At 38.0% G+C, this 17,955-nt stretch overlaps 1 protein-coding gene across 2 annotated transcripts in view; it reads left to right on the top strand.

Annotated features, from left to right (window-relative positions):
• Positions 1-17,955, top strand: part of BMP2K (BMP2 inducible kinase) — a 151,023-nt gene that overhangs the window by 69,897 nt on the left and 63,171 nt on the right. For both annotated transcript variants that reach the window (XM_008267688.5, XM_002716997.6), the window contains exons 4-7: positions 650-792; positions 3,020-3,141; positions 6,183-6,264; positions 11,252-11,384. In XM_008267688.5, the coding sequence (XP_008265910.1) occupies positions 650-792; positions 3,020-3,141; positions 6,183-6,264; positions 11,252-11,384 (480 nt within the window). The remainder of the gene's footprint in view (positions 1-649; positions 793-3,019; positions 3,142-6,182; positions 6,265-11,251; positions 11,385-17,955) is intronic.

Here is a 17,955-nt window from a genome sequence, read left to right as displayed (position 1 = left end):
GGCTCTCCTCCATGCTGAAGTGTTTGCTGTGTATTCTTTTCTCATCTTTGCTAGCACACGCTTTGCCTGGTTCTCCACCTTGTGAATTCCTCATATGTTTCAGTCTCAACATAAATGTCACTTCCTTAGACAAGCCTGATCTGACACTCTTTTCCCCATCTTCCCTCACCAATTTAAATTCAGGTATCCTGTATTAAGTTCTTTCTTATTACTATTACTGTATATAATTATGATTGTGTATCTCTCTCTACTATTAGACTACAAGTTCCATGGTGATAGAAACCTTATTTTTGTTCACCACCATTTATCCAATAAATAGCTCACTGTTGGACAACTATTTTTATTTCTTTACATGTAATATTCTGTCAACTAACAGATATTCCTTGACTTCAGAGAAGTTAAAATGTTAAAAAGTGGCTGATTCAACTAACAAACCTTTATATTTCTTAAGATGTTCTGATCTTAGAGTTGTTAAAATGTGAAAAACTTCATGTTTTTGAATGAATATGCTATAAGCAGCACCCTTATATGAAAAATTGAAAAGCCAATTCCTATTACCTGAAGCCATAGAGAGATTTCTTAATTTCTTTGTTTGTGGTAGACTTCATTTATTAAAGATACATCTGCTCAAAATTACTCTTTTGATTAGCTGGGCAGGTAGTTAATCAGATGAATAAGAAGCTGCAGACGGGTTTTACGGAACCAGAAGTGTTACAGATATTCTGTGATACCTGTGAGGCTGTTGCAAGGCTGCATCAGTGTAAGACTCCGATAATTCATCGGGATCTAAAGGTAAGAACTTTACTTATGAATTGAGTGATACTTCGGACTTTAGAGTTAAAATATTCTTGGACTGTCTTCATCTAAACCCTTTTTTTAATCAGTATCCCCGAGATTAGTGTCTCTGTTCCCTCCTACATTTTCTGAAGTCCTGTGAAGGCTGCCTGTAGGTTTGCATTTGTGCTTTACCTGACCTGAGGCTTTCTGGCATGACTGTGGAGGTGGATTTTGTGCCTCCGACACTGTCATTGTTTTACTTAGCTGCCTAATATATGATACAGAATGTTTCATTTGAAGAAAAATGTGAACACGCCTCCACAGGATTCCCTCAGGTCAGCATTCCTCCTACCCCCTCGAGTCCATGTTAAGTATCAGTACTGGAAGAGGTGATGCTGGAAGAGACCGGCCGTGGCTCTCTGTTCTCATTTGTACTTGCTGTGGTTTTTGTACTTTGCTGGTATTTGATGGTGATGGTCACTTAATCTTACCTTCCTCTTGGTTCTAGTCTTCTTGTATTTGGTACCTTGTTGCACTGGAAAAAGTCTCCCAAGAGGACTGACTGTTTCTGGTATCACAGTGTGAGACCTGTCGTTTAGAACTAGAGGTGTCTTCATGAATGCCCACATACACTAACAGTACAAAAATCACTTCCTGAAATACTTTGTGCCAAGCTAGCCCAGGAGTACCCTTCTTTAAGTCTGCCAGATTTCGCCATCTCCGTGAGACCTATCTTAACTCTCCTTGTTGTTATTATAACCTAGCATTTCTAACCTCCACTTGCTCCGTGTTGTAATAGCACTTAACCACTTTCTAGGATGCCCCATGACTTACCTGGTAGTGATAGATGTCCTCTCCCACTAGAATGTCAGCTCCATGTGGGAGGAAACTTTGTTTTTGTCTCTTTTAGTGATGCATTAAGAACACTGCCTGTCATATAACACAATCTCTGTAAATATTTAATTAATGAGTGAAACCCATTTCTGATGAATATAGCATTTTATGAAAAGGAGTTATGAAATGCTGTTAAGATGAAAGAGAATAGTAGGTGTTTTTTAAAATATAGGATGTTAATCATGAAATCATCATCCAGGGAAGTGTGTGGGAGTAGGAGGTAAGGTCAAGGGTTGAGAGCAGACTTTTCTTCCTTCACTTGGATAACCAGTACAGCTTGTCTCAGTTCTGATTATGCAGTTTTTACATTTCCCCTAACATTTGGTATCTTTTTTTGTGCTGCTATATAGCTCATTAACTCTTTTCAATACAAAGTTGATAATTTCAGCTGAGTCGTCTTGGTTTAAAATTCTAAAAGGAAATTCAACTGCATAATTTTAAATAGTCTACTTCCAAGTGCTTCTTCTTTTTACATGTGTACCTTTGTGCAAACATGCATTTGGTTTAAGTACATTTCTTACATGAATCTTTATTTTGTACTAATTTTTTTCAAAGTACATAAATATGTGGAAGAAAACTATGAAGAAATTGTAATATGTCTATTTTGATAGAAGGCAAAGATGTGAGTTACTCATCTAGGACTGTATCATAAAAATGATAGATACTGTGAAAAAACGTGTAAAATAATAGAGTGTGTAGAGTGCTTACAGTATTCCAGGTACTCTTCTAAGGCACTTTACATACTTTAACTCATTTAATTTTCCCAACAGTTCCAGTGGTAGATACTGCTATCTTACTTGGTTTGTAGATAAGGAAACCACAGCAGTGATTAAGCATATTGCCCAAGGGCATACATATGCTAGTAAGTAGCAGATTGGACTGTGAACTCAGAGTCTACTACTAAGAAACTGTGTACCTAATTTATTTAGTTAATATAACCCTGATTTCCAAGTTAAGCAAAGTCTAATTTGTAAATGGTACTAGGAGTCAATCAGAGGAAGGATTTAAGTGATTTTCATTATTACTTGTCTGTAGATAATTTGAAGGATCAGGAAAAGAGAGAACTTGTGACTCAGTAAAAAGAATCTGGGCTCTGCCTGTTGCTGGTTCTTTTAATTAAAGCAGTTTTAGGGTTGCTTGGTCCTTGCACTAAACATTTGGAAGAAGCACTTCTCAGTTTTTATTAAAAGAAGTAGGCATAGTCAAGTGTGTTTTTCTCTGGTTTGTCTTTGAGGTATCTCATGTATGCACACACATACTGCACCACCACTTCCATGTTTATCAAAAGTGTTGTAAAAAGGATAATTTTCATTTCAAAAATGCTAATTATTGATTTTCTTTTCTTAAGGTAGAAAATATTTTGTTGAATGATGGCGGAAACTATGTGCTTTGTGACTTTGGCAGTGCCACTAATAAATTTCTTAATCCTCAAAAAGATGGAGTTAATGTAGTAGAAGAAGAAATTAAAAAGTAAGTGTTTATTTTATTTTCTTTCATGGGAATTTTAGTTAACATAAGTCTGTAACCAACTCTGCTAATACAAATTTTAGATACTGCATTAGAAATTTCTAAATTAATGCCATTGGGGCCGACGCCGTGGCACAGTAGGTTGATCCTCTGCTTGCGGCGCCGGCATCCCATTTGGGCCCCGGTTCTAGTCCCAGCTGTCCCTCTTCCAATCTGGCTCTCTGCTATGGCTTGGGAAAGCAGTAGAAAATGGCCCAAGTCCTTGGGCCCCTGCACCCGCATGGGAGACCAGGAAGAAGCACCTGGCTCCTGGCTTCGGATCAGCACAGCTCCAGCTGTTGCGGCCATCTGGGGAATGAGCCAGTGGAAGGAAGACCTTTCTCTCTGTCTCTGTCTCCTCACTGTCTGTAACTCTACCTCTCAAATAAATAAATAAAATCTTTAAAAAAAATAGCCATTGACATTGATTTACATTTCATCTAGCTCAATAGAAAATATATTTCACTATGGATGCTTTAAATTATACTGTAAAAATTTATGAAGAAATTTAATAAGTAAGCCATAATAGTGAGCATTAAAGGGAGTATTTCTTTTATAAAGATTTTATTTATTTTATTTGAGAGGTAGAGTTCCAGACAGTGGGAGAGAGAGAGAAAGAGAGGTCTTCCTTCTATTGGTTCACTCCCCAAAGGGTCGCAACTGCAGAAGCTGCGCCAATCTGAAGCCAGGAGCAAGGTGTCCTCCAGGTCTCCCACGTGGGTGCAGGGGCCCAAGTATCCAGGCAATCCTCCACCACTTTCCCAGGCCACAGCAGATAGCTGGACTGGAAGTGGAGCAGCCGGGACTAGAACTGGCGCCCATGTGGGATGCCTGTGCCGCAGGTGGAGGATTAACCCACTGCGGCATGGCGCTGGCCCCTAAAGGGAATTTTAAGTGATTATAAAGTTCAGTTAAAAACTTTGTTTCTGCTGAGGATTTATGCTTGTCATAAAATGATTACCTTATTTAATTTACTTCTTGTTTAATATTAAGAAAACTGACTAATGTATGCACTGAACAGTGTATGGAAAATAAAAGTGTTGAGTCTGTGTCAAGTCGTGGTTGCTTTGTGATGCTATGCTGAAAAGCTCTGGTGGGAATGCAGGTCACACCTGCCATTACGCTGGGCTTTCCATGGTTGCTGCAGCACCTGTGAGGTCCTTCTGACTTCTTAGGGTTTCTTTCTTTGTTTTTAAAGTTTCAGTTTTGAAAGATGAAACTATTCATAAATTTTAATTGTCTTAATAAAGTGGTACAGAATGCAGAAAGATCTGTCAGAATAGAACTTTCTAAGATGCTGCCTTTGCTAAGTTGCCTTGCATTGTTTCCTCACAGATTCTGTTTGAGACTGTATAGGAACTGTCATTGAACTGCAGTATTTTGAAATACTTCAAACAGAAATGGCATTACTCTGGCCCATTTGTATAAAACAGTGGATTTCTGTATTATTTTTTCTCAGAAATTTAGCCTATGATGATTGTTAGATTCCATAAAAATTAACACCTTGATTAATACATTAATGTCCTGAAGAATGCAAAACTAATAAACTATTGAATTGGTTTCTTGGGGATATAAGCATATAAATTTAATTTTAAAAATTAATTGGGTTCTGATTTCTAGTGGCTGCTGTGAGACTTCACTTAGGCATCTCTGACCTGCTAGGTGTTTTGTTTCTTGTTCTTGTAGTCTGAGGTATAGTTATGGTTCAGCTGAATTTTCTATTAATGATGAACTAAAGCTCACCAGGGGTCTTCTCATGCTTTTTAGCTCGCTTGAGAAGTTAATATTTTGCCATTCACAACGGGCAAGTATGTGTTCAGAACTGACAATGTTCTTGGTTCTAGGGTTTAGTAGTTAACAAAAGTCTTACCTTCATGCAGTCTGTATTCTAGTTTTTAGGTCATTCCTCCGTAGTTGTACCTTTCAGACTGTCTCGGGGTAATCTGGAAAAAGTAAGAGGGAAAGTGTTGAATTCTAAGACATTTCTTGTAAAATAAGATATAGAATAGAATACTCAAAGTAAGTCTTACATTATGTCATGATCAGGAACTCCATCTATACTTTGCTGTTTTCTGCCATGAGATTTTAGCACTACTTCATTAAAATGCTCTGGTCTTAAGAGATTTGGGGTCTTTGAATTGGTAAATGTTTATTTATATTATCTTCTAATTATAAATAGCTTTCCTTGGCAGTGACTATTCAAAATGTTCATAATGAATATAGTTAGAATTATGGTAACTAGATGCCTTTTTAAACAGCAGTTATACACATAGACTCAAAGATTTACTACTGTGTGCAAGGAATTATCTTAGTGTCCCTCCAGTCCAACTCCCTGGGGCAAGCATTGAACCTCGCAGTTAAAATGACCACATTCCAAGTCACAGTGCCTGGGTTCGTTGCCCACCTCTGGTTCTTGACTGCTAATGTAGACCCTGGGAGATGTTGGTGACGGCTCAGGTAATTGGGTTCCTGCCACATATGTGGGAGTCCTGAATTTAGTTCCTGGCTTCTGGCTTTCCCTTGGCCCAGTCCTGGCTTTTGGGGGCAATTGAGGAGTGAACCAGCAGATGGGAGCTCATGCTTGCTCTCTGTCTCTTTCTGCCTTTTGGAAAAAAAAGAAACTTCCTCAGTAAGCATATAAACTAAGCTTTTGAGAGGGTAGAAGACTTACCGTTAAATTGACAGAGTAAAATAGTAGAGTCAAATTGTATTATTTCATGGAAGAAATTCAAGGGAACCTATTTTCAATACATTGTTATTTAGAATAAATAAAATTAAGCTTTTATATCATTAAAGATATGCAATTTGTTGAGTAAAAATTATATAGTTATTGGATAGCTCAATTCTTGATGGACTTTTAATAATTTTTTTAATAATATTATTTCCATATAATGTTATAACCTAAAAACTTTTTTATGAAAGTGTTTATGCAGAAACAATGTATTATCTGTTGTTTTATATCTCTCTATATATCTCTCTTCTCTATTTCATTCATTTACCACCAGGTATACAACTCTGTCATACAGAGCCCCTGAAATGATCAACCTTTATGGAGGGAAACCCATCACTACCAAGGCTGATATCTGGGTAAGATCAAGGAAGACTGAAATTTGCTCTAAGTAAAAACATCTTAGTTCAGATGACAATTTCTCCCTTGCCCTTCCAAAGACATTTCCTAATAAGTAGAGCTTTTTTTTTTTTTTTTTTAAAGATTTATTTATTTATTTGAAAGTCAGAGTTACACAGAGAGGAGAGGCAGAGAGAGAGAGGTTTTCCATCTGATAGTTCACTCCCCAGTTGGCTGCAACGGCCGGAGCTGTGCCAATCCAAAGCCAGGAGCCAGGAGCTTCCTCTGGGTCTCTGACACGGGTGCAGGGGCCCAAGGACTTGGGCCATCTTCTACTGCTTTCCCAGGCCATAGCAGAGAGCTGGATCAGAAGTGGAACAGCCAGGTCTCGAACTGGCGCCCACATGGGATGCTGGTGCTTCAGGCCAGGGTGGTAACCCACTGCTCCACAGCACCAGCCAAAGTAGAGCTTCTTATCTGAGAGAGGAAAGATGCTAGAACATTTTATCTTCTCAGTACTGAGGTGGAAAGCCTGAGTATCAAAAAGCAAATAAAGAACTTTTCCCCACAGTATTTTTTAGGATTTAAATTACATATGAGTGTTAGCACTTTTTTTAATTGAAATTTTGATTGATCACTGTATAGAAAAGCTAGACTTAACTATTAAGTTACTTTTCTGGAGCATATAGGATCTTTTTAGTGGAAACGGGCATGAGCCAACATTTTTTTAATTACAGACATGCACTGACTAACCTGTCTATTGAGGTTCTTTATCATTTCATATATATATATATGGTATATCTGGATATTAGGTCTTGTTTCTATATAAAGTTTATATAAGACTGTCAAAGATTTATTTTATAAATAAAATATGTTTTTGGTTATATTTAATAAACTAGTAGGGAACTGTTAGTTTAATGATGTAGTAAGAAACTAATTTTTTTACTATTAAATTCAGTGATTTAAAATTAAATCCAGTAATTATTTTTCCATATCTACCACTCGGGAACATATCAGACATGGAGGAATGAGATATTTTTGGGAAACTGTTCCAGAGTTTACAAAAAAAGGCCAGATTTTTTTTGTTTTTAAAACATAATGTAAAAAAAGGCCAGATTTTTTTTGTTTTTAAAACATAATGTTTGGGGCCAGCATTGTAGCATAGTGGGTTAAGCCACAGCCTGCAGCACCCACATCCCTTATAGGTGCCAGTTCAAGTCTGTGCTGCTCCACTAACAATCCAGCTCCCTGCTAATGTGCCTGGGAAAGCAGCAGAGGATGGCCCAAAAGTTTGGGCCCCTGCATCCATGTAGGAGACACGGATGAAGCTCCTGGCTCCTGGCTTCAGCCTGGCCCCCTCCTGTCTGTTGTGGCCATTTGGGGATTGAACCAGCAGATGGAAGACCTTCCTCCCTCTCTCTCTCTAACTCTGTCTTTCAAATACATAAAATGAATCTTAAAAAAAAAAAAACCAAAAAACAAAAAACATAATGCTGAGAAGTAGTCAAGCATAGGTTGTGTGTGGAATGAATATTTGCTTGATTTTCCTCTCCTGACCTCCTCCTTCCTGGGGTCGGGGTGCCAAACACAATCTTGACAGGCAAATGATTCTTATAAGGTATCTTTGACACATTTCCATCTGTCTACATACCATGGACATTTTCATGAAACAGTGATTCTTGTGGTAGTTTAGTTTTTTTTTTTTTTTTTGACAGGCAGAGTGGACAGTGAGAGAGAGAGACAGAGAGAAAGGTCTTCCTTTTGCCGTTGGTTCACCCTCCAATGGCCGCTGCGGCCAGTGCGCTGCGGCCGGCGCACCGCGCTGATCCGATGGCAGGAGCCAGGAGCCAGGTGCTTTTCCTGGTCTCCCATGGGGTGCAGGGCCCAAGCACCTGGGCCATCCTCCACTGCACTCCCTGGCCACAGCAGAGAGCTGGCCTGGAAGAGGGGCAACCGGGACAGAATCCGGCGCCCTGACCGGGACTAGAACCCGGTGTGCCGGCGCCGCTAGGCGGAGGATTAGCCTAGTGAGCCGCGGCGCCGGCTGGGTAGTTTAGTTTTTATCCAGATACATGATCAAATCAGATCACAAGTTAAGTTTGCTTTAGTTAATTTGACGCTGCATATGTATATCAGCTTGTGTGACTTGAATTTGGTTTGCTTTCCTCATCATTAACCTTTGACTCATTATTGGCTTATAGTATAAATGAAAATTATATATACAGTGTAGAAAGCAGTTTGAATTAATGCTTACTTTATAAAATGAAAGTATTAGAAGAGGTGATTGTGGAGGTTGTTGGTGGCCTGATTTTGTGGCTGCTGTTGAATTCCAGTTTACTTGAGGAGAGCATTTCAGCGGCAGGTAAGCAACAGGCATGATAGCTCATTTGGATAAAAAGTTGTTCTCCAGGTACACACTTGTTACCCAGTGTCTTAACACAAAGAAGGGAATCGTTTGTGTGGGTAGTATGATTGTCAGTGAAATTTATACCATTTATAAATTAATATTTGAAGTAGTGTTTCTGTGATGGCTAGCTAGCTATAGCTGTGGGATTGCAAATAGACTTTCAGAGATAAAGACACACAATCAGAAAATAATAGCTATGTTTATATGCTTATGACAAAATTTTAATTTCTGTGATGCAGTTTTTATGCTTATTTTACTTAGCTGCTGTGAAAATGAAGTGTGCTACAAGATTGTAGATGTGAATTCAAGAATATCCAAAAAAATCCAAATATGTCAAGAATTACACTTTTAAACTTGTTTTAGGATAGTAGTGATGCAAAATTATGATATTCAGGCTTAAGTCCTCAATTAGCACTTCATATTTTGGCAGAAATTTTTTGTGTGGGGATTTCCATTCTAGGTTATTTTTATTCTGATCCTAAGAGGCTGATTTTGTGCAGCTTTATACAATTCAGTAAGAGGTACTTCATGTTTCCTTTTAATGAAGGGAATTGAAGATGGTGATCCATTCAGCCTTCAAAATCAGGTCACTTGTTCCCTCTTGTTTCTTGTACAATTCTCCCTGAATTAAATGGATAAAGACAAAAATGCCTTTGGTATGAAAAATTAGCACACTTCATTGTGTTCACACTGTGCCAAGGAGAGCATTTAGGTTTGCATTTTTTAAGTACACTGGTGTTGCTCAGATTGTTAGCTGGGAACCCCTACAACATTTACTCTATCAGATTACAAATTACTGAAGATTTGATTCACTGGATAATATTGGATAAAATGCAGATCTGTTATCTAGACTCATCTGGGCAGTGGAAAGAAAGATATAATTTAAGGAAGGTGTTAGACAGTTAATAGATTTTTTTTAGCACTTTTAAGGAAGCCTTATGTTCAGTTTGCTGTATATGTACTAAAAATGTCTTCCTGTCTTCCTTATAGAATAAAGCATAACAGGTTTTTAAACATATTGAACTGAGTATTGCTTTTCAGAATCTTTTTAATCTCGTTAGTCATATATTCAGTAATATTTTTGAGTGAATACATTGAAATTTCCATAGTTTAGACACTTTTTTAATTAGAAGGCTGCTACAATATTAAGAATAATGTTTTATAAATTAATGTTGTTGAACTTAGAAGGGAGTTTTGTGTATATTACAATCTTCCTAGTAACGAAAATTTATATACTTGTTTATTAGCTATTCTAGCTAAATTGATATGTTGAGAAAACCCAACAAAGAAAAGCTGATTTGTTCATATTTAAATCTTAAGATCAAATTTCAATTTTCCTGATACAATTGTATATTAACTGTTGGGTGATTTTTCCAGTTAGAATCGGGTAAGTTCCATACACACGTATGGCTTGTAGGTGACAGTTCTTGTGATGAAGTAATGATTAGTAATGATTTCTTGAGCCAAAAATTCTGCATCCCTCCCTCCCTCCCTCCCTCCCTCCCTCCCTCCCTCCCTCCCTCCCTTTTTCTTTCTTTCTTTCTCCCCTCCCCTCCCCTCCCCTCCCCTCCCCTCTCCTCTCCTCTCCCTGCTGTTCAGGTTTGACCTTTTTGCAGTTTAGCTAGAAATTTCCTATGCTACTTTTCTAGGCACAGTTTGTGCTTCAGGGTCTTTTGCTTTTGTTCTCAGCAAGTAGATTTGTTGTTGTTGGAATGTTTATGAAACTGTTAAGTTAGGCCGATAGAAACCTTCTTTTGAATTTTAATATAGATTACTTAGGTTACAAATATAATTTGTGTAATATATGCATTAGAACTATAAGGTTGTATACATAAAGGACTGATTTTTATAGTAGAAATAGCATGTTTTTAGTAAATAATTGATAACCATTTATTGATAGTTATCTAAGTTTAACTGTGCTGGCTAATTCATACTTGGAAGCCCAGGATTTTTAAACATGTTTTATAGTGAACTTTTAAAAAGGCTATTAGAAGGAGTCATGCGTTTACTTTGTTAGTTATAGGCTAAGTACTAAATTTATTTTTTCTTTATGGAAGAAATTTAAAAATACATATTTTTTCCCAAAGGGACCATCCACTTTTAATTTTAATGATATCATTCATGATCAAAGTGCTATGATACCATTAATTCAGACAACTGACTAAGATATGACAGAAAAACATGGAAATGATATAGTTTAAAATTTTTTTTTAAATTGACGATACTGATGTGTTTAAGCCAGGAGTGTGGAACCTCTGGCCCACCAGCCATAAAAAGCCAGTGAATCATATGGTATGGCACTACCAAGGCAACCATAAGTGGGTGTTGAAATTAAGTAAATCTATTATAGCAGGCTAATTTTTAAGTTGATAATTTTGTATGGCCTTCAGATGATATTATAAATACCTAAGTAGTCCTTAGCAGAAAAGGTTCTCAGCCTTGGTTTAAGCAATTGTTTGTAAAAAGATTGATCCAGTATAGAAACATTAGAGATTTGTTTTTCTTTAACATACTTAGTTTTGGTTTGGTTCTGTGTTTATATCTTGGGGTTAAGTTATTTACTTGGGCTTTGGTAATATTCATGTTTCTTTGTCCTACAGGCCCTGGGATGTTTACTCTATAAACTCTGTTTCTTCACTCTTCCTTTTGGTGAGAGTCAGGTTGCCATCTGTGATGGCAGCTTCACCATCCCAGACAATTCTCGCTACTCTCATCACATACATTGCCTAATAAGTAAGTACCTGGAAAAACTATGAAAAAATTTGTAAGATATTTATATCCCTTTACTGAAACCTATTCTTTTAATTTCATGTGTTATAATTTTTGAAACTTAAGAAGCATTAAAGAAGGTGTTTAAGACTTACAGGAGTGAAAGCTGCCTAATTACTGAATAATATCATTGTATTTTTAAGTCCTCAGATAAGATTTAGTACACACAGTAGAGATAATATAATTAAGGAGCCAGAATTTCTGGGAACACTTACAGCACACCATTTCATTGTTTGGTCTTTGTACTTTTGAAATCAGATATCTAGATCTTTAGTTATTTGGATATAAAAGTTTTGCTAATCTTATATTGTAGCTTATCGTCCTACCCTTTTAAATGTCTATATCCTATTGATTGTGTAGTGATTAATATAAAGCAACCACAGTGTAAGCTCAGAAGGGGTAGGCTGGCAGGCCCTCCAATTCCTAAAAAATTTCTGTTTTCCTTCCAACCTCCATTAAGGTTTTTTTTTTTTGGGCCCACTTAGATAAATCCTATAACTTAATGCTTTATATTTGTACATGGTAAAATATCTGGAAAATGTTTTGAGAGGAGGAGAGAACCATTAAATACTAAAATATATTAGAAAGGTGCAGTATTTAACCAGTGCCTCCCAGCACTGTTTAAAGTATCTCTAGTATTTTCACTTTGTTCTCTGCATTTTAAGTACCTTCTGTTGTAGCCTACAGCTAAATGGAATAGAAGGTCAATTTAAATACATTTGATGTTTAAATGATTAAGGTGGCATTTCAACTCTGAAGAAAAATAAATGGAAACAAAAATTTTTTAGCCGTTTTTGAACAGAAAATATGTCTGGATTGTGTTTCATTGCTTGTGCTAAATTTCAGGTAAATTAAATACTTAAATATAAAAGATAAAACACAATGTGCTTGAAGAAAATCAATGTGAATTTTTTATAGGACTCTAGGAACTACTATAGAAGAAAAGATTAATCAATTGACATGTGTCTTTAACCCACCAGAAGTTCCCTCACACTCTTCAGTCAATACTAAATAATAAGTGAAAATAATACTCGTTATGCATTTGATAGGTGGCTAATCTTTGTAATTATGAAGCTTGTATAAATGATAAAAGGATAAGCACTCCAAGTAAAAGGTAAAAAAGTTGGCCAAAAGAAAATCAGGAGCACTAAATCTAGTCTCACTTTGCAAACTTATTCAATGCACAATCATTTATTTCTGTGATGTCAGTTTATTCATAGTGAATTGGAAATTGGATAATTATGTCAGTTTAACTCCAAATTTACTATGGTTCATGTGGAATGTTTTTCTTAAGAATAATGGAGTGGGTTAGGTAGTGGTGTATAACTTGCAGAGCAAAGGAAATAGCCTAAACTTGGCTGCTGCACTGTCAGCATAAACACTTTTAGCTCTGTTTTGGCAATATGAATTGTCTGTTCCTGGGGTTTTCTCCCCAAAGAACTACCTCTCAGCATGGAAATGGCTGCCTGCTTAGTAGCCTGGGGGCTCCACTTTTATCTTCTTGGGTGGAGAATCTATCAACCTTGTTTTGATGTGCTTTTATATACTTGTGGCACCCTGCCACCAAGTTAAGTTGCCTGCCTAGCAGTCCAAGTTACCTTCCCTGGCCCAAGTTTAAAGATTTATTTCATCCTTTGGTGATAAAGTTGTATAGTTTTTATTTTGTTTTTGCTTTAAAAAAATATTTGAGAGCAGAGAGAGAGAGAGAGAGACAGACAGACAGGTAGGTGGAGATAGAGGACTCCCACTCCCTAGTTCCATCTTGAAATGCTTGTGCCTGTGCCTGTGCCTGTGCCTGCCCATGGGCTGGGGCAAGCCGAACCTAGTACAAAGCCGGGAATTCTCAGGACTCAGTTTGGGTCTCACTTGTGAATGGCAGGGACTCAACTACTTGAGTCATCAACTAATGCCTTCTAGGATGAATATTGTCAGGAAGTTGGAATCTAGAATGGTCCTGGGACTCAAACCTAGGCATTCTGATGGGGTGTTTTGGTATTCCAAGGGGTGGAGTCTTAACCCTTAGGCCAAATGCCCACGTGCCCAACAAAGTTGTAATTTGTAAATTGTGCACTTCAGCATTGTTATTTTCCCTCTGATGCCTGCTTTTTTTAGCATTCCGTTTTCAGACTAGTTTTTTTTGAAAGGGAAAACATTGATTGTATGCTTGAGTAAACATTAGACCTTTAATCCCATCTTTCAACTAAATTAGTTGCTTTCTCTCCAGAATTTAGGGCAGTAAAAATATGAAAGGATTCTGATTACTTGAAATGCTTATGATTGAGGAATTGCCTGTTGTATGTTCTGGCTAACTGAAGCTTAAACTTTTATTGCAGTCCTTTTTATAAATCATGGTAGCTATGATACTACTTTGTTCTAAGTACAATATTTTAATCATAATTGAACTTATGATAACCATAAGATAAAGCATAAAAAGATATATCTTTTTTAGTATTAATGATAATATTGTTAGTATTAATTTTATACCATCCACAATTTTTGAAAGTGGTCATCACAGGTCTTATTAATAACTGTATGCTTGATAATTACCTAATTTTGAATGTATTTTTGATTATCACTAAGGTAGGTAAAGGGGCTATTATTATGTATTAATCTTGCTTTCTTGTAGGATTTTTTTTCTTAAAAGCAACAGAATTAAATGTCTCAATTTTCTTTGTAGCTTCTGTTAACTTTACCAGTAGACAAGTAATGGGAGTGGTATGTGGGATGAGGAGAAAAGCGCTTTACTTTTTGAGTCCACGAGTTGAAAAGAATTTAGAGAACTTTTAGAAGTGAGTGAGAAGTATAACTCACAGGATTACTGAACAGTTACGAAGAGTGAACAGAAGGCTGGTTGCCTCACTTTCTTTTACCTCTTGTATTATAAGGTGGTTGAGGAATTACACTGTAGAGATTATGAGCAAGGCCTCTACTGCTAAACAGCCTGAGTTTGCATCTATTCTTTTACTTACTTAGTATAGAACATTGGGCACCTCTGTTTATCTCAGTGTCCCTACTTCTAGAGTGAATATATTAATCTTAGTGTTATTGTGAGACTTCAGTGAATTATGCAAAGTGCTTCTTAGTGTGTTGAAGTGCTTAGTGAGAGATGACCCTTAGTACTGCTGTCATTACTACCACTACAGCTGCTGCTGATAACATCATATAATTCTTCCTGAGCAGACTTGATGTCTGGCTTCTTGAGTAAGGGACAGGAACAGTACCGGTCCCACAGAATATGCTCTTTTTTTCTTTTTTAAAGATTTATTTATGTATTTGAAAGTCAGAATTACACAGAGAGAGAAGGAGAGGCAGAGAGAGAAAGAGAGGTCTTCCATCTGCTGGTTCACTGCCCAACTGGCTGCAGGGGGCGGAGCTGTGCCGATCTGAAGCCAGGAGCCAGGAGCTTCTTCCAGGTCTCTGATGTGGGTGCAGAGCCCCAAGGACTTGGGCCATCTTCCACTGCTTTCCCAGGCCCTAGCAGAGAGCTGGATTGGAAGTGGAGCAGCTGAGACTAGAGCCAGTGCCCAAATGGGATGCCGGCACTACAGGTGGCAGCTTTACCTGCGACGCCATAATGCTGGTCCCCAGAATATACTTTAATGATTGTCTGACTACTAAGATTATTTTTCTTACCCTTCCTCCCCCCACTTTGGATCGGTTTACTCACTATTACTTTATTTATTATCTTAGCACTTAATATCTTACCTATTGAGATTAAAATTTTTTTTTTTTTTTTTTTGGACAGGCAGAGTGGACAGTGAGAGAGAGAAAGAGACAGAGAGAAAGGTCTTCCTTTTCTGTTGGTTCATCCCCCAGTGGCCACTGCGGCCGACGTGCTGCGGCCAGCGCATCGGGCTGATCTGAAGCCAGGAACCAGGTTCTGCTCCTGGTCTCCCACGTGGGCGCAGGGCCCAAGGACTTGGGCCATCCTCCACTGCACTCCCGGGCCATAGCAGAGAGCTGGACAGGAAGAGGAGCAACCAGGACAGAATCTGGCACCCTGACCGGGACTAGAACCCCGTGTGCTGGTGCCACAGGCATAGGATTAGCCTATTGAGCCGCGGTGCCAGCTGAGATTAAAATTTTAATACCTATTTTGTGGGAAACTAAGTATTTGCTTTCTTGGTTTAATATACTTAAAATGATATGGAAATTTAAAAATGTTTAGTAATATAAAAATAAAATAGTGCAATATATTTTCATGTGCCTGTCAGCCAGCTCCAGTGATTGTCACTTCATGGCCAATCTTTCATCTATATCTCATCCACTGAAGATCCAATAACATATATTTGAAAAGAAACTCAAAATGAGGGTGGAATTTCCTTGGAGGTTTTCAGTCATTGGCTCTGGGTTATCAGTTGGAGAGATGAGAGACAGGGATCTGAACTATAATTTCTAACGATGTTTACCAGGACCTTGTAAAACATGTATATATTTTTAAATTTGAGAGGGATGGGAGAGAGTGAGCAAGTGAGCTGTTATCCATTGATTCACTCTGCAAATGCCTATAACATTTGGGGCTGGGTCAGGCTGAAGTTGGGGGCAGGAACTGTATCCAGGTCTCCGGCATGGATGCCAGGGACCGACTACTTGAGTCATCACCTGCTATCTCCCAGAATCTCTGTGAGCAGGAAGTTAGATTCAGGAGCAGAGCCAGGACTCAAACCCAGCCACTGCGATGTGGGATGCAGGCATACCAACCAGCGTTTTAACTGGTGGCCAAATGCTCACCCTTATCATGGCATATTTATAATGCCACTTAGTGTTTTAGTTATGATTGGACATAATGTTAGCTGTTATATTTGGTTTTATTTCAACTCCATAGAGTAAGATATGTGGGGCATATGTGTCTAATATGTCAGCTTCTATAATGATCTCTGGTAGCTTAACAGAATAACAAATTAATGCTTGAATATTTATGGTTGGAAAATTAGGGTGATGTTTCTTTTTTCAAGTAAATTATTAAAATGTATCTGTAGGTCACCAAGTTTGGGGAAGAAAAAAAGTGTCTCTATGGAAGGACAAAAAAATTCAACAAATTTTAAGCAGGAAAATTCTTTTGAGACTTCTGTTTAAAGCATTTTCCTCTTAAATTAATTCAGCTGTTAGACTAGAAATACCAACTTTTGTGTAGACCCAGGCATGGATCCATTGTTTTGTGTAACTTGAATGGTAACTACTTTATTTGATTTTTGGCTTGGGTCCTTGATTAAATCCTAGTATGACTTGGCTGCTACTATAGCAGTAACAGCAGCTCCTTTAGCTGCTATTTTTGTTGGAATACGTAGCAGTGTTGTACTTTTCTACATTATTAGAATAAACATAATTAATTCAGCAGCCTTAGATAAATGTTTCTTACCCAGAATTGTCTGATAGCTCAGTAGGAAATACTGTGTTGGTTTAATCATATCCTTCTTTCAATGCTGAGACTATTTTGTGTTCTCAGCTTGGATTGATGGTGTTTGTGTCAATAGAAAGATTTACACAGTTAAGTTGAGCAGAAAAATATCCACTTATTTCTGTGTAGCAAATGTTTTTAGAACTTGATTTTATCTTTGTGGTAGAATCAGGGTCAGTGGTAAAGGTCTTGTGACCATTGAAGTTGAGTAAGCAAGGGTGTGATTTTGTTTTTAAACTTAATCACGTGACACCACTTTTGGATGAAATGGACATACATATTCCTTAATCTACTCCTCTCCAAGGGCATGTTTTTATTTGATAGTAAGGTATTTTACTTTAACTCATACAAAAAATTGTTAACATTTATGGGGTGCCATGTTATATTTTAATATGTATATGCATCGTTAATGTTCAAATCAATTGAACTATTTCTGTGTCTGCAAATAGGTATCATTTATTTTGGTGATAACTTTCAAAACTTCTAACTGTTTAAAAAAATTTATGTATTTTATTTTATTTATTTGAAAGTCAGAGTTACACAGAGAGAAGGAGAGGCAGAGAGAGAGAGAGAGAGAGAGAAAGAGAGGTCTTCCATCTGATGGTTCACTCCCCAGTTAGCTGCAATGGCCAGAGCTGTGCCAATCCGAAGCCAGGAGGCAGGAGCTTCCTCCAGGTCTCCCACACTGGTGCAGGGGCCCAAGGGCCTGGGCCATCCTCACTGCTTTCCCAGGCCATTGCAGAGAGCTGGATTGGAAGTGGAGCAGCCAAGTCTTGAACCGGTGCCCATATGGGATGCGAGCACTTCAGGCTAGGGCATTAACCTTCTGCGCCACAGCGCTGGCCCCTTATGTATTTATTTGAAGTTCAGAGTTACACAGAGAGAGGAGAGGCAGAGAGAGGTCTTCCATCTGCTGGTTCACTGCCCGATTGGCTGCAGGGGGCGGAGCTGTGCCGATCTGAAGCCAGGAGCCAGGAGCTTCTTCTGGGTCTCCCACACAGGTGCAGGGACCCAAGGACTTGGGTCATCTTCCACTGCTTTCCCAGGCCATAGCAGAGAGCTGGATTGGAAGTGGAACAGCCGGGACTTGAACTGGTGCCTATATGGGATGCTGGCACTGCAGGCGGTGGCTTTACC

This window comes from Oryctolagus cuniculus, chromosome 8 (genome assembly GCF_051225735.1).
Source record: "Oryctolagus cuniculus isolate XC-2025 breed Fujian yellow rabbit chromosome 8, ASM5122573v1, whole genome shotgun sequence".
NCBI classification, from domain to species: Eukaryota; Metazoa; Chordata; class Mammalia; order Lagomorpha; family Leporidae; genus Oryctolagus; species Oryctolagus cuniculus.
The sequence above is the reverse complement of the archived record's forward strand: the minus strand, read 5'-3'. Positions and strand labels throughout refer to the sequence as shown.